The sequence below is a fragment of the Podarcis tiliguerta genome, assembly GCF_965153285.1.
Source record: "Podarcis tiliguerta genome assembly, chromosome: 18".
Lineage (NCBI taxonomy): Eukaryota > Metazoa > Chordata > Lepidosauria > Squamata > Lacertidae > Podarcis > Podarcis tiliguerta.
This window is the reverse complement of record NC_139551.1, coordinates 7,836,257-7,852,433: the sequence shown is the minus strand read 5'-3', so window position 1 is coordinate 7,852,433 and position 16,177 is coordinate 7,836,257. Positions and strand designations below refer to the sequence as shown.

At 50.6% G+C, this 16,177-nt stretch overlaps 1 protein-coding gene and 1 long non-coding RNA gene across 7 annotated transcripts in view; one reads left to right on the top strand and one right to left on the bottom strand.

The window, feature by feature from the left end:
- Window positions 1-16,177, top strand: part of LOC310668653 — a 169,316-nt gene that overhangs the window by 96,385 nt on the left and 56,754 nt on the right. The window lies entirely within an intron of this gene.
- The window catches only part of NCLN (nicalin), a 29,789-nt gene continuing 13,798 nt past the window's right edge, over window positions 187-16,177 (bottom strand). For 3 of the 6 annotated variants that reach the window (XM_083421638.1, XM_083421643.1, XM_083421642.1), the window contains 10 exons: window positions 15,300-15,403; window positions 15,120-15,208; window positions 14,309-14,448; window positions 12,725-12,915; window positions 9,634-9,721; window positions 8,205-8,243; window positions 7,915-8,078; window positions 3,774-3,827; window positions 2,498-2,576; window positions 187-779 (listed from right to left, as the gene is read on the bottom strand). In XM_083421638.1, the coding sequence (XP_083277764.1) occupies window positions 720-779; window positions 2,498-2,576; window positions 3,774-3,827; window positions 7,915-8,078; window positions 8,205-8,243; window positions 9,634-9,721; window positions 12,725-12,915; window positions 14,309-14,448; window positions 15,120-15,208; window positions 15,300-15,403 (1,008 nt within the window). In that variant the 3' untranslated portion in view covers window positions 187-719. The remainder of the gene's footprint in view (window positions 780-2,497; window positions 2,577-3,773; window positions 3,828-7,914; window positions 8,079-8,204; window positions 8,244-9,633; window positions 9,722-12,724; window positions 12,916-14,308; window positions 14,449-15,119; window positions 15,209-15,299; window positions 15,404-16,177) is intronic. The other 3 variants (XM_083421639.1, XM_083421640.1, XM_083421641.1) reach the window with 3 other exon arrangements.

The following is a 16,177-nucleotide window of genomic DNA, read 5'->3' as shown; positions in this document are numbered from 1 at the left end:
TACCAAAGAGCTTCCCCTTCTCAGCACCCACGTTCTCATCACCCTCCCCACCAAAACTAGGTATTAACCCCCCTTACTCCCCACCCACCCAGCTGCCACATCCATGTGGCAAACCCCGCTTAACAAACAACGCCCTAGATGTCAGGAAAGCTGTGATATCAGAGCCAAGAAAGCTCAGGAGGAAACTTCGCAGTAGTTCTCTTTTAATTTACATGTGCACATCTTTTTTTAAAAAAACAAAACACAAACTGACCCCCCCCCAAAGCAGCCCCTTCAAGTTCTCCATCTGACAGGCAGGCCCCCGCCCAGCCCAAGGCTTCCACCCCCAAAGCTTAAAACCTATGGCACATATGTTGCCTGCTTCTCATACAGCAGCTTTGCACTTATGGAAATGTCTTTTTTGCTCGGAGGAAGATTTCCAAGGGAAGGCGGGAGGAAGGAAAGAGAAGACTAAAAGAAGAAGAAGACACCCATTGTTCAGTCTGGAAGCAGTGTGTGTGTGTGTCTGGGGCTCTGTCCCGAGGAAGGGGGTGGGGGAGCGGGAGGGGAGAGCAACGCAGGCCCGCAAAACGCAAGGGAGTGGAAGGGCGTTTTCCGCCTCGGCTTCTGCCTCCTGCTCCAGTGTCGCGAAACGGAACGAGGGAACGAGCAGCAGTAGCATCCAACGCAGCGCTGGTCCGGACGGGCTCATTTCCAACGGTGGTGTCTCTGGAAGCCTTTCATTGTTGCTTGGATTTCAGGGACAGCCTCTGCACCAACCTGTAAAGCAGACTGAAGTGCTGGGGGGGGCAGGGGGGCACACAAAGCAGAGAGAGAGAGAAACAGACAGTGAGTGGGTGGCTCTGTATCTTCAAGATGAATGCTGAAACGGGCAGAGGGGGTGGGAGAAGTGTTTTCGAATCTGGCAGGCTGCAGCCGCATCCGCAACAGCGGTACCTTAAAAGAGGGGCATGTCTGTTGCGCCGCAATGAAACGTCCTATGGGCGGCACAAGGCTCTCTTTAGGTAAAGGTAAAGGTAACCCTGCCCGTACGGGCCAGTCGTGTCCGACTCTAGGGTTGTGCACCCATCTCACTTAAGAGGCCGGGGGCCAGCGCTGTCCAGAGACACTTCCGGGTCACGTGGCCAGCGTGACGAAGCTGCTCTGGCGAGCCAGCACCAGCGCAGCACACGGAAACGCCGTTTACCTTCCCGCTATAAAGCGGTACCTATTTATCTACTACTTGCACTTAGGGGTGCTTTTGAACTGCTAGGTGGGCAGGAGCTGGGACCGAAAGACGGGAGCTCACCCCACCGTGGGGATTCGAACCGCCGACCATACGATCGGCAAGCCCTAGGCGCTGAGGTTTTACCCACAGCGCCACCCACGTCCCTAAGGCTCTCTTTGCTGTAGCTCAATTCCCCACCCTTGGGCCAGCCCACCCACCCATATCAAGTCAGGGAGACGGCTTCGGGTGGATCACACCCATTGTCTCAAAAACCTGATTTTTAGGCCAGGTTCTGGAGAACTGTGAAAGTGGTTCCATAAGGCCAATGGGAATCTACACTTGTTTTTTTTTTTCTCTAACAATAGCCAGCACCTGGGCGCCCAACCCCAAAGCAAAACAATACCCAGCAAATCAAAAATGGAGGGGAGTATTTAAAAAGCAATTTCATATAGAAGAGTCAGGGGAGAATAAACTGTTCAGAGTTTAAAATTCTCCTCGGTTAAGTCTCAATCCTATTTACACCACACACACACACACAACTCAAAATTTGTTCTGATTTCTGTGCATGAAATGGAATGAAATTAACGGGATGGACAAAAAAATGTAGCCCCTGAATAGTTTTCCTTTCTGTCTGCAAGTATTCAAGTTCCTTTGCAAACGTGAGGATTGGAAAGGTTAAAAAGGACTTAGAATCACAGAATCCTAGAGTTGGAAGAGACCACAAGGGCCATCGAGTCCAACCCCCTGCCAAGCAGGAAACACCATCAGAGCACTCCTGACATATGGTTGTCAAGCCACCACACTCCTTGGCAGCAAATTCCACTGTCGAACAGCTCTTACAGTCAGGAAGTTCTTGCTAATGTTTAGGTGGAATCTTCTTTCTTGTAGTTTGGATCCATTGCTCCGTGTCCGCTTCTCTGGAGCAGCAGAAAACAACCTTTCTCCCTCCTCTATATGACATCCTTCTATATATTTGAACATGGCTATCATATCACCCCTTAACCTCCTCTTCTCCAGGCTAAACATGCCCAGCTCCCTTAGCCGTTCCTCATAAGGCTTTGTCCACATTAATATGGCTTAATGAACTGCTAACAGATAGCCTCCATCATGAAAAGGCATGGAAGCCAGCACCTATTAAGAGGTGGAGGCAAAACTCAAAAATGTGGCAAAAGAAGCTTCTGAACAGACTTTGCCCCAACTCAGACAAGCCCTGGGGAAAAGAGAAAGCAGCTGCCTTGATTTCCTCCTGAAATTTGCTTGAAAGAGGCCACCGCGGTGTTGCACACTCACCTGGACAGCAACATAGGCTACCCCGAGATAGGCGGCAATGCAGAGAGCCAGGAGGAGATCAAAGATGGCAGGTTTGACCCTGGAAAACAAGCCAAGTTTAGACGTGCGCACATTACGGAGTCCCTTAAAGCGCACACTTCATGCCCTCCTGCACTACTTCCGCAGAAATCGGTGGATTACAAAGTGAATGAGTAACAGGAATACAAAGTCACCCTTTGAAGAGGGGAATGTTTTCTACTCCGCCAGAGCTGCTCATGTTCAGGTGGGTGCAGTGGCGTAGCGTGGGTTGTCAGCACCCGGGGCAAGGCAAGTAATTTGTGCCCCCTAACCCGGGGCAAGGCAAGTAATTTGCGCCCCCCCCCCGCGCTGCACTGTCCCTCCCCCAGATAGTCCCTCGCTCTCTCTCCGCACCGCACCGCACGCCTGGCACCCTCCCCTCCACAGCGGGCGGCGACCCGGCGGCTCGGATCGGATTCGCACAGCCAGCACTGCAGTGAGAGAGAGTGAGCCAGGTAGGGGCAGAGAGCTGCGAGTGCGAGCGCCCCCCCCCCCCCGATGTTGCGCCCGGTGTGGCCGGCCCCCCTGCACCCCCCACGCTACGCCACTGGGTGGGTGCTACTCAGAAAGGCCCGTTCCGGCTCCTCTCCCAGGGTGCCCTCCCCTCTTCTCCCTCTGGAAAGAAGAGTGTCCAATTTGCAGCGTCTGCCCCTCCCCACACGTCCTCCTACGAAATGTGCTCAGGGTCAGGTACACCACCAGCCTGAGAAGGCTTGCTTCTGAGCCCTCTCTGTTGGCTGGGAAACAGATGGTGCATGGCAGGGGGCACCCAGCCCCGTCTGCTGGATTTAACCCCTATTTAACCCCTTCTGCAACCTGCTGGCTAGGGATGATGCCATCACAGGCCATAACATCTGGCGAGTCCCAAGTTTGAGAAGGCTGCCTTGATGGATGGGTTGGAGAGTGAGAGTGTGTAAGAGAGAGGAGCATAATGGCTGGGAAGAAGGAATCTCTTGAAGCTTCCTCCTTGGCTGGTAGATCCTCAGAGCCTGTGCATTCAAAGCAGGGCAATGCCGGCACCACAAGGTGGGAGAAAAGGCTGACCACATTCCTGGGCCCAAGAGGAATTTGCACAGAACATTTCCCAATTCTTTCTGTGGGGTTGATATTAAGAGTTCTTCCTCCCCACCCCACACAGGCCAAGGCCTAGAACACAGGCCTTTGAGGGGGCCTCTGATCTCGGGGCAAAGAAATACAAGACAAGGTTGCTTGCACTTACCTGTATGCATTCATTACTTGCTTCAACTGGTCGTAGAAAACAAACTCGGGGTCCCTGCATGGGGTTTAGAAAAAGAGGGGCGCCACATTAACTTGTTCATGTTTTTAAAACAGTTGTGCCTTTGAAAGTCACAACACAACACAGTAAGCTGTAGAAATACACGGGGGCGCCTTATGTACAGAGTCTGATCTAGCTCATCCTAAATACTAATACAGTGGTACCTCGGGTGACATACGCTTCAGGTTACAGACTCCGCTAACCCAGAAATAGTACCTTGGGTTAAGAACTTTGCTTCCGGATGAGAACAGAAATCGGGCTCCGGCGGCGCGGCAGCAGCAGGAGGCCCCATTAGCTAAAGTGGTGCTTCAGGTTAAGAACAGTTTCAGGTTATGTCAGGGAACTGCCATCGGAGCGGGAGGCAGAGAGGAGGCTCCAGGACAATGGTGGAGAGGGTCCAAGTAGGAGGAGGGGTAGCCCATCCGCTGGGGAAGGAAATCAGCGTAACACCAGTGGAGAAGGGGGGCAGATGGAGGAATCGGAGAGGTGGCTCCAGGACTCTTCGCAGGAGACCAGCGGAGAGGGCACGAGTACTCTGTTGCCCACACCCACCTTGCGCAGAAAACGTCCGCGCAGGCAAAGGGGGAGGAGACTGGGCGTCAAACAGCTTCTATGCTGGAAGAGGTTCAAGAAACGCCCACTGACGGATTCTGCCAGCGACTGAGGCAGCCACGGAACCTGAGGCTGTCCAGACAGAAAAGGTTCAACCAGGCAACCTAGCCAGGAGTAACGGCAACTTACGCACAAGCAACCCCTAGAACCATTGCAGGTTAAGAATGTACCTCCAGAACGAATTAAGTACTTAACCCGAGGTACCACTGTAATCTAACTAAGCTGCCTGAGGGAAGAGCTGTGTGGTTGGTGCTGCCTTGCCCCCCATTGCCAGCTCTGCTGGATCTGACCCGAGAGGGAAAGCGCTCCCAGGGAGGACCAGGCAACCAGCCCCACCGTGCGCCCACCCTCCTGCTGCAAGGATTCCAACGGCCCTCAAGACTCAGACAGTGCGACAGAATCTGCTGTGGCGTCCCAGACTGGGTACGGTCACCTGCTTAGCCCTGGGTCTCGTCTGTGGAGGACGAATGCTTCCAGGGGTGTGGGGAAAAGAGCTCGTTATCAGGGGCAGGAGATCCAGAACTTCCGCATACATCGGTGGGGAGCTGCTGCTCTTAACCGTGGTAGAAGAAGTGGAACTTTAAGAACTCAGGCTTCAGACTGCTCTTTCCTCCTCCCTTCTTTTCCTTTCTCCTTGTGTGCCATGCCTTTTAAATATGATTTTTTATTAAATTTTCTGTTTTACAGTTTCAGGTAAACATTTTACATGCTTAAGATATCAATGACTTCCCTTCTCTTTCCATGGTTCATTTTGCATATCATAAATTCCTGCATATTTTAACAAAAACTATACCGATCGGTTTTCCATTATTACATCCATCAAAACTGATTTCTACTGTTGAATTTATCTTAATGCTGTCAGCGTTTGCAGCTGTACAATTATTTTCCATATACAGTGGTGCCTCGCAAGACGAAAAGAATCCGTTCCGTGAGTCTCTTCGTCTAGCGGTTTTTTCGTCTTGCGATGCAAGCCCATTAGCGGATTAGCGCTATTAGCGGTTTAGCAGCTATTAGCGCCTATTAAAGGCTTAAGGGATTAGCGGATTAGCTGCTAAAAGGCTATTAGCAGCTTAGTGCCTTAGAAAAAGGGGGTGGGGAGCGAAAAAAAATCGCAGGAACTCGCAAGACATTGTCGTCTTGCGAAGCAAGCCCATAGGAAATTCGTTTTGCGAAGCACCTCCAAAACGGAAAACCCTTTCGTCTAGCGGGTTTTTCGTCTTGCGAGGCATTCGTCTTGCGGGGCACCACTGTATTCAATAAATGTTTCCCAATCTTCTTTAAATGTATGTTCTTCTTGTTCTCTTATTCTACATATTAAGTCTGCAAGTTGTGCATAGTCTGTCCACTTAAGTTGCCATTCTTCTTTGGTTGGGACCTTGCTCGTCTTCCGTTTTTGGGCTAACAAAACACGGGCTGCAGTAGTAGCATACATAAATACTGTATTTTTTCGTGTATAAGATGACCCCTACTTTTTTTAACCAAAAACTAAGAAATTAAGCTGTTTAGCTTTGTTGGGGGGGGGGGAGGTGACTTCCACCAATCGCTCATCCGCCTGCCCACCACTGCCGATTGCTTGCCACAGCCACTGCTGATTGCACACCTCGTCTGCCCATTCACCGCCACCAACAGCCCACCTGCCCACTTGCCGCAGCCGCCAATCGCCTGCCTCACCACAGCCGCCAATCACCTGCCCAATTGCAGCAGCCACAGCCAATCGCCAGCAGGCCTTGCCGCAGCCACCAATCACCCACCCAATTGCCGCTGCCAATCTCCTGCTTGCTGCTGCCAATAAGCGCACGTCCCCCCTCTGCTTTCGCTATCCGTGTATAAGACAACACTCAATTTTTGCCTATTTTTTCAAAGCAAAAAGCAACGTCTGACACACAGAAAAACACGGTAACCGTTTTTGACACCTGGGAATTTCAATCTGAGTTTATCCTCAACAGAAAGGACTCTGGTTTTGGGGAGGAAAGTATTTTAAAACCTTTTTTTTCAATTCATCATGGATCATTTCCCAATACAGTGATACCTTGGGTTAAGAACTTAATTTGTTCCGGAGGTCCGTTCTTAACCTGAAACTGTTCTTAACCTGAGGTACCACTTTAGCTAATGGGGCCTCCCTCTGCCGCCGCGCAATTTCTGTTCTCATCCTGAAGCAAAGTTCTTAAACCGAGGTACTATTTCTGGGTTAGTAGTCTGTAACCTGAAGCGTCTGTAACCCGAGGTACCACTGTACTCCTTTACCCAAAAGCTCCTACACCTCTTGGTAGTTTGTGTAGGAATACCTGTTGAGTGCTAGATGCACAGATGTGGGTTCAGTCACACACCTTGTGAGAAGAAGAAGAAGAAGAAGAAGAAGAAGAAGAAGAAGAAGAAGAGGAGGAGGAGGAGGAGTTTGGATTTGATATCCCGCTTTATCACTACTCGAAGGAGTCTCATAGCGGCTAACATTCTCCTTTCCCTTCCTCCCCCACAACAAACACTCTGTGGGGTGAGTGGGGCTGAGAGACGTCAGAGAAGTGTGACTGGCCCAAGGTCACCCAGCAGCTGCATGTGGAGGAGCGGGGAAGTGAACCCGGTTCCCCAGATTACGAGACTACCGCTCCTAACCACTACACCACACTGCTACTCCAGAGGGGAGAACCTGAACCAGTGGATTCAAACACAATGAAAGGCGATTCCAGCTCAATATTAAGAATAACTTTCCGGGGGTTAAGAGCTATTGGACAGTGGAACAGAAAAGCTCAGAAGATGGCAGTGGCCTCTCCTTCATGGGAGGATTTTAAGCACAGGTTGGATGACCATCTGCCAGGAATTCACTAGCTGTGACTCCTGCATTGCAGGGGTTGGACTAGATGCCAGTGTGATGTAGTGGTTAAGAGCGGTAGTCTGGTAATCTGGGGAACCGGGTTCGCGTCTCCGCTCCTCCACATGCAGCTGCTGGGTGACCTTGGGCCAGTCACACTTCTTTGAAGTCTCTCAGCCCCACTCACCTCACAGAGTGTTTGTTGTGGGGGAGGAAGGGAAAGGAGAATGTTAGCCGCTTTGAGACTCCTTAAAGGGAGTGAAAGGCGGGATATCAAATCCAAACTCTTCTTCTTCTTCTAGATGCCCTTGGTAATTTCAAACATTTATTTCAATTCATTCTAAGTCATTTCCCAATAGTCTTTTAGCCTGTTACATGTCCATGCCATGCTTTTCTAAGGGAGTGTCTGAATACTGATTTTTGTAAGCCACTCTCAAAGCATTTCTGGCTAAAGAGCAGAGTATAAATGCCATCAATAAATAAGAAACCAGTTGGACCACCCAGAGTCTTTCCTGGAGATGCTTTTTTACCTCTCTATGCCACCCTGTCTCTAACCACGTCAAAAAAGGGTGTGTGTGTGTGTGTGTGGATATTGAGGGCAGTTAACAGCACAAAAGAGCACCAGAGCAGAACAGGAAAAAGAGCAAAGGGCAGCCCTGCTCTTACCGCTTGTCTGCCTTCACGTGATGCTGCTTGACGTCTTTCAGGTAGCGGCTCATGTAATATTCCAGGGTGTTGATGAAAGTGCTGTCTTTGTCGACCAGCTGAGCGGCCCTTGGCTGACTGGTGAGCCAGTCCATCACGGACTCCATCTGCTCCTGCTGGATCTGCTGCAGAGGCAAGGAGGTGGGGAAGGGAGAGAGGCAGTCGGTCTGCTCTGCAGATTAAAACCCACACCACCCTCAGGCTTCCCTTTGCCCTGTGGGGAAGAGACCCCACTAGCAAGGCATGCTTACCATCTGTTCTGTGAAGATCTGTAGGTCAACAGGTACTCCCTAGAGGAACAGATACAGTGGAAAAGTTTTCATCTATAAAGCGCATTTTAGGCATCCTGCTATCTTTTTGTTTTTTGAAGGCAGCCCCTGCTCACGGGCTTTCAACGGAAGAGACACAACCCGAAAGGGGAGAAGGATGGGGAGGGAAGAGAAAAACAAGCACGCTCAGGCACCAATTCTTAAAGTTAGGTGATGTGGGAGCGAGATGCTCCCCGTTTCCTAATTTTGTTAGCAGCAATGAATGAATACCAACCGCAAATAAAGGTAAAGGGACCCCTAACCATTAGGTCCAGTCGTGACCGACTCTGGGGTTGCGGCACTCATCTCGCTTTACTGGCCGAGGGAGCCGGCGTACAGCTTCCAGGTCATGTGGCCAGCAGGACTAAGCCGCTTCTGGCAAACCAGAGCAGCGCATGGAAACGCCGTTTACCTTCCCGCCAGAGCGGTACCTATTTATCTACCTGCACTTTTAGTGCTTTCGAACTGCTAGGTTGGCAGGAGCAGGGACCGAGCAACGGGAGCTCATCCCGCTGCGGGAATTCAAATCCACAGCCCTAGGCTCTGTGGTTCAACTCACAGCGCCACCCGCGTCCCTGCCAACCGCAAATAGTGTTAGGCAAACCTGGCAGGGTCAAGGTTTTTGGCCTTGATCGCTAAATACAAGTCAAACAAGCGTGCTAAATTAGACCACTCCCTGGGAAAACAGAACAAAAAATGCCAGTGCAAATCACCCAGTTCAAAATTTTCTGGGAAAGCACACATCACTGCACATACTATAAGTGCAAGATAATGTGGGCCACTCCTGACCCTGGGTTTCAAGTTAGGCAGGCATGGCTTCTTCCAGAATAGCCTTTCTGAACAACCCCACAGCCCTCAACAGTCAGTTCAGTGGCTGCTGAGCACACTTAATCCATGTTGTGCTGTCTTGGGTTGGGTTTTTCTGGTCCCTCATTAGGGCTCCCCCCTCCCTGTGAGCATAAAATTTATTTTGCTCCCCATGGAGCATGCTAATATTCCCTCCTTGTTTCTGAAGAGCCTTGTTTTGGCAACATGCTCCTCGTAACTCAGCACCTGAGTGCGATGTTAGCGTATCTGATAATCACCACAAAGACCAGGGATGGTTTAGGGGAGGGAAAGGAGCCAAATGGAGCTGGCCTTTCAGAATGGCCCCGTTGCCCCTTCTTTCCAGCCAGGTCAAGCGGCAGCCTACAGCTGACCGTTGATGCTGCCCTATCAGCCCCTGGGCTGCAATCGGTGGAATGGCTGCTAACAGTCCTGGGAGGGGGAGAGTCAAATGAGGAAATGTGATGGGGCCATGCTGAACCTCTTCCTCCGCGGTGGCTGGCGAAAACGGCCTGGGGGAGAGCAGATGTAGAGAAAAAACCCTCACCTTTTCTGTTAGGTTGTAGATAACCCGCGTCAAAGCCTCCACAACAATGCGGGTGTTGCGGGTTAGGATTTTGGGGTCGACCCGTGCCCTGCAAAGGGGAAAGGCAACAGCGGCGTCAAGAACGTATTTTCTTGGGAGGGAGGGAGAGCAGGCATTTGAACGACTGCCTACCAGGTTTCTCATTTGGGCCCCGTGTCATGCAGTCCCACTTGGGCCTGAGGTCTTTAAAAAGGGACAACCAGCCCACGGGCCTCATAAACGTGGAAGGGAGCATGCAAACCAATGTCTTCCTTCAAAGAAGGGAGCAAGGCCCATACGACGCAGTTCATACAGCTGGCTATCCCACCCCCCACCTTGACAGCAAGCCAATCTGGAGATGATGAAGCCTTGGGGTAGAATTCTGGGGGAGATACTCCCAACTGCAGTGGTAACTTTCAAGAACTGATGGCTGGCTGTGCTTGTTTTCCTCCTCCCTTTCCAGCCCTTTCCCCTTTCAGCAAGGAACCATTTCAGATAACCAGGTGGTTGGGAAGGGTGTGCATGCTGCATTTTTAAAAAATGCTCCTCCACATTAAGAATGCTATATATTGATTGAGGGACGCGGGTGGCCCTGTGGGTTAAACCACAGAGCCTAGGGCTTGCCGATCAGAAGGTTGGCGGTTCGAATCCCCTCGACGGGGTGAGCTCCTGTTGCTCGGTCCCTGCTCCTGCCAACCTAGCAGTTCGAAAGCACGTCAAAGTGCAAGTAGATAAATAGGGACCGCTCTGGCAGGAAGGTAAACGGCGTTTCCATGTGCTGCTCTGGTTCACCAGAAGCGGCTTAGTCCTGCTGACCACATGACCCGGAAGCTGTACGCCGGCTCCCTTGGCCAATAAAGCGAGATGAGCGCCACAACCCAAGAGTCGGCCACGACTGGACCTAATGGTCAGGGGTCCCTTTACCTTTACCTTTATATATTGATTGATAATCTGGTTGTTAAATTTTTTTTTCTCTCTCTCTCTCTCTCTCTAAATATATATATACAGTGGTACCTCGGGTTAAGTACTTAATTCGTTCCGGAGATCAGTTCTTAACCTGAAACTGCTCTTAACCTGAGGTACCACTTTAGCTAATGGGGCCTCCTGCTGCCACTGAGCCACCGGAGCACGATTTCTGTTCTCATCCTGAAGCAAAGTTCTTAACCCGAGGTACTATTTCTGGGTTAGCGGAGTTTGTAACCTGAAGCGTATGTAACCCGAGATACCACTATATATATATGAATGCAAGTATAGCCCTGCTGGATGCGGTAAATGGCCCATTTAGTCCAGCAGCCTGTTTTCGCAGTGGCCAACCAGATGCCCCAACGGGAAATCTGAAAGCAGGACCCAAACACAAGAGCATTCTTGCCTCCTGCCGTTTCTAACAACTGTTATTCAGAAGCATTCTTGCCTCCAACCACTGTCTAACTCTCTTTTAAAGCCGTCCAAGTTGGTGGCCCTCCCTGCCTTGCTGTGGGAGGGAGTTCCACAGTTTAACTATGTGCTATGTGTTAACTATGCACAGTAGGAAAAGCTAGGACACCAGTAAGAACTGATAATTACATGCACCCCAAACTGGTGTTAACAAGAAGAAGAGTTTGGATTTGATATCCCGCTTTATCACTACCCGAAGGAGTCTCAAAGCGGCTAACGTTCTCCTTTCCCTTCCTCCCCCACAACAAACACTCTGTGAGGTGAGTGGGGCTGAGAGACTTCAGAGAAGCGTGACTGGCCCAAGGTCACCCAGCAGCTGCATGTGGAGGAGCGGGGAAGCGAACCCGGTTCCCCAGATTACGAGTCTATCGCTCTGAACCACTACCCTGCAGGTGTTGCCGGACTACAACATCCCATCATCCCTGTTGGGTGCTGGTGCTGACAGTGGGTTGAGTCCCCACAACATCCAGAGGGTCAGCATGGCTTCCCCACCCCTACTTCATACCAAGACTGAGGGCCAAACTGGAAGTCACCACTGGCACACTTTTCGCACACAACGGAGGGCATGCTACTGGACTTGCGCAAGGAATTCCGGTTCCAGAGAAACATACAAAGCTTTTCGTACAAAATGCCTCCACACCCAACGTACTGCTACGTTGCGGTGAGGCGGAGAGGGAGACAGTGACAGAAAGAGAAAAGATAGGAAAGCCTAAGCCTGCCCTGCTAGATCATAGAGCATTCAGACATGCAGGCTCTTTGCCTCCCAGCCAGAACTCGTGGGATTCGTGTTTAGAAGACATGGCAACAGCTTACGTGGTTTAAGAAAGGAAAATTAGCTACACTTCTCCACGCATAACTTTTGTCTGCCAACCGGTAATATTAAGTCTCCACTGCTAAATGTAATCTCACATGTTCAGCTCCTGAGACAAGTGGCAGCCCTCCAAGTTTATGCCCTACACAATGGCTGTAAGCTGAATGACAGAGCACCTGCTGTGCCAGGAGAAGGATCAAACCCTGAATCTCCAGTTAGGGCTTGGGGGGTTAAAAGAAAAAGGTAAAGGACCCCTGGACGGTTAAGCCCAGTCAAAGGAGACTCTGGGGTTGCGGCGCTCATCTCGCTTTCAGGCAGAGGGAGCCGGAGTTTGTCCACAGACAGCTTTCCGGGTCATGTGGCAAGCAGGACTAAACTGCGTCTGGCGCAACGGGACCCTGTGACAGAAACCAGAGCGCATGGAAACGCTGTTTAGCTTCCCACCGCAGTGGTACCTATTTATTTACTTGCACTGGTGTGATTTTGAACTGCTAGGTTGGCAGGAGCTGGGACTGAGCGACGGGAGCTCACTCCGTTACGGGGATTAGAACAGCCGGCCTTCTGACTGGCAAGCCCAAGAGGCTCAGCGGTTTAGATCACAGTGCCACCCACATCCTTGCTGGGAAAGGGCTCCAGTCTTAACCCCTGGAGAGCTACTGCCAGCCAGTGTGGGCAATGGTGAGTTAATGGGCCCAAATGGTTTGATTCAGTGAGAGTTCAAGGTTCAAGGTTCGTTTTCTGATAATGATCCTCAGCTCATACGTGCAAGCAGACCAGCATTTGAAAGCTACCGCCACCCCCTGCCAGCCCTTATTGCAGCCTCCTCACCCAGCGGCTGACCTCACGTCCATGATGCTCTTGCGCAGGCCGTCCCGGTGGCTCTCGAGGTGGGAGACGGTGAAGGCTGGGAGGCGTCGGATGGCAAAGCGCTCATGCTCCCAGGCCAGCATGTCTTCTGCGAGGTTGATTTTCTTGTGCACCATGGAGAACCTCACCTCTGGGAACTGGCTGGCAACCACCTGGGAGACAAGTCACCAGAAAGAGAGGTGTGAGGAGGCGCCAAGCGACTCGCCTCCGGGGCACAGTTAGCAACTCCCTCGCAACCCTGCTTTTCTTAAAACAGGGTCTGCGCCTTTGCCATGCTGCGCAACCCCAATCTATTCCCAAAAGGGGAATAGTAGTAGTAGTAATAATAATTTATTTATACCCCACCCATCTGGCTGGGTTTTCCCAGCCACTCTGGGCGGCTTCCAACAAATATTTAAAATACATTAAAACATCCCTAAAACTTCCCTAAACAGGGCTCAGTGAGAGAGGGTCTGCTTTTCATCTCCAGACAGGACCGGGAGAGACTCCCTGCCTGACAACCTGGAGAGAAACTGCCAGTCAGTATGGATGATGCTGATCCAAATGGACTGTTTTAAAACAGTCATGAGGGCTAGAATCTTACTTCAATTTTTAAAGGAAAGGACCGTGCCTCAGCGGCAGAGCACCCGCTTCACATTCAGCTTTCAGGTTCAGTCCTCCGCATCTTCAGGTAGGGATGGCAACTGCCCCCTGCCCGAAACCCTGTGGTTTCCAAGTCACCTTCAAAGGCGGCGTGCACTGCAGTAGTCCAAGTGGGAGATAACCAGAACATGGACCACTCTGGCGAGACAGGGCACAGGCAGGTAGGGTCTCAGCCGGTGTACCCAATGCAGCTGGTAGACAGCTGCCCTGGACACAGAACTGACCTGTGCCTCCATGACTCCCAAGCTGTGCACCTTGTCCTTTAGGTGTGCAGTTACCCCTACAGGACTCCTCCACACCTGGGTCCCCCAGAAACAGTAATTCTGTAGTAAGGACAGCTGCCTTATTTCCTCCAGGAAAGGGAGAAGAGGCATCCACATTAGCCGGAGCGCAGTGGGATGCTCTGCCAGGAAGGCACACAGAGTGTTCAACTGCTGCTAAGTTATATGGTTTTAGCAGAAGGGTTATTAAGAATTATATGAATATTAAGTGTTAATGTTTTAAATTGGAAAGTTAAAAAGTTAAAGTTAAATTGTGTTAAGATAAATTATAGAACAAAAATTGAAGAAGAGGGAAAGGATTTGTTGAACTAGATAATTTGAACTGGAATACAAAAAAGGGAGGTGCGAGGAAGTCGAGGAAATAAGCTAATGAAAGATTTGGATATAAAAATTTGGATGTGTGTTTTTGCTTTTTTTTTCTTATGTTGTATTGCTGTATTGTTTTTTTCCCCTTTTTATTGTCGATGTATTGTTTGTTGAATTCATGTATTTTCCCCCCATTGTTTTTCTCTTTATAACTATAAAATATCTAATAAAATTTTATTTTTTAAAAAAAGTGTGTTCAACTGCTGCTGCCCTCCCATCTTGCCCAACACACGCCAGCCTGACCCCCTTTGTTTACCAGCTCCAGCTCCTTCAGAAAAGCATGCTGAAGGGTCCCCTCTTTTGGAGGCTTCGAGACGTGTAGGTGGAGACTGTTCCCTCTCCCCAGAGTGTCCAGACAGAGTACGAAGGCCACGTTGTCCTGAAGCAAACTGGAATCTGAAATAAAGGTAAAGGTAAAGGTACCCCTGCCCGTACGGGCCAGTCTTGACAGACTCTAGGGTTGTGCGCCCATCTCACTTAAGAGGCCGGGGGCCAGAGCTGTCCGGAGACACTTCCGGGTCACGTGGCCAGCGTGACATCGCTGCTCTGGCGAGCCAGAGCCGCACACGGAAACGCCGTTTACCTTCCCGCTAGTAAGCGGTCCCTATTTATCTACTTGCACCCGAGAGTGCTTTCAAACTGCTAGGTTGGCAGGCGCTGGGACCGAACAGTGGGAGCGCACCCCGCCGCGGGGATTCAAACCGCCAACCTTTCGATCGGCAAGCCCTAGGCTCTGAGGCTTTAACCCACAGCGCCACCTGCGTCCTGAAATAAGGGGTGTTAAATGGCCATCATCCTACAAAGAATTATGGGGCGGGGAAGGAGGTGGAAGAGACATCTTTGCATGCTCTTTATGCAACATGAAAAACCACCGATTGTCAGCTAAGACCAGGGAGAGTCGCAAGCTATTTATTGAGAGCTACACGCTCCCATTTCTAAAAGTGAGGAAATTAGGCCCATGGCTTCCCAGTCATCCTCCTGGTGCCTCCTCTCCCCTCTGGCCAACTCATAAGCCAGGTCCTGCAACCTCCAGGTTTATGGGGAATATAACAATAAGCCTGCCGCACCTGTGTGATCCAGGTTGTCTTCCAGCCACCGCTTGGTCCCTTGATAGTTAAACTTGCCACCTCCAGACGCAAAGAACAGCAGATTATACCTGCGGGGCAAAGAGAAGGGTCAAGCTTACATTCTGGCCATTGCACACTTGCTTTGGGCAAAAGGCCTCCCAGAAGAGAAATTCGACTTACCCGGCATGTGTCCGTTTGTACGTGTAGAGGCGAGAGAACAGCCTGGCCAGTTCCAGGAGCATGGCGACTCCGCTGCCGTTGGAGTCGGCGCCATGGGAGAGCCACTGGGGGGGAGGAAAGAATATCCAGTATTAAGGGCAACTCTGGGTTTGGGGACACACTAGCAAAGGGGGGCGGGGGGCGGGCAGCAAGCCAGATCCTTGCAGAGTAAGCCAAGTCATTGCCACACATTGCAGCCAGCAGGAAGCTGGGATTTTTTTGCCACTGAATGGCGCAACAGCCACCAACATCTGCAGCTTGTTTTTAAAAATGGAACAGCTGTGACCCACAAAAGGGAAGGCCAGCCGGGTGCTGAGGACAGCTAAGGTGGGAGGGCAGCTTGCCTTCCAGCCCTGCTTGTGGGCTCCCTCCTCAATGAACACATGAGACGTAACCGGCTGTGTTCTTAGATAAATAAGGTATACAATTCATAGTATCAAATTGTAAATTTCAACAGAAGTAATCCATAAAATTCAACAAACAAACAAATAATAATAATAATAATTTTTTATTTATACCCCGCCCTCCCCAGCCAAGGCCGGGCTCAGGGCGGTTAACAAGCAATAATAAAAATAAGTTGAATGAATACAACTTAAAAACAAAATTAAAATACTACATTAAAATATTGAAACATTAAAATTGTAAAATGTAGCCTCATCGCAGGAGGAGAAAGGAAAAGAAAAAAGAAAGAGGGGGAGGGAATCAAATTGGCTCCGAGCCAAAGGCCAGGCGGAACAACTCTGTCTTACAGGCCCTGCGGAAAGAAATCAGATCCTGCAGGGCCCTGGTCTCATGAGGCAGAGCATTCCACCAGGTCGGAGCCAGAGGTGAAAAGGCCC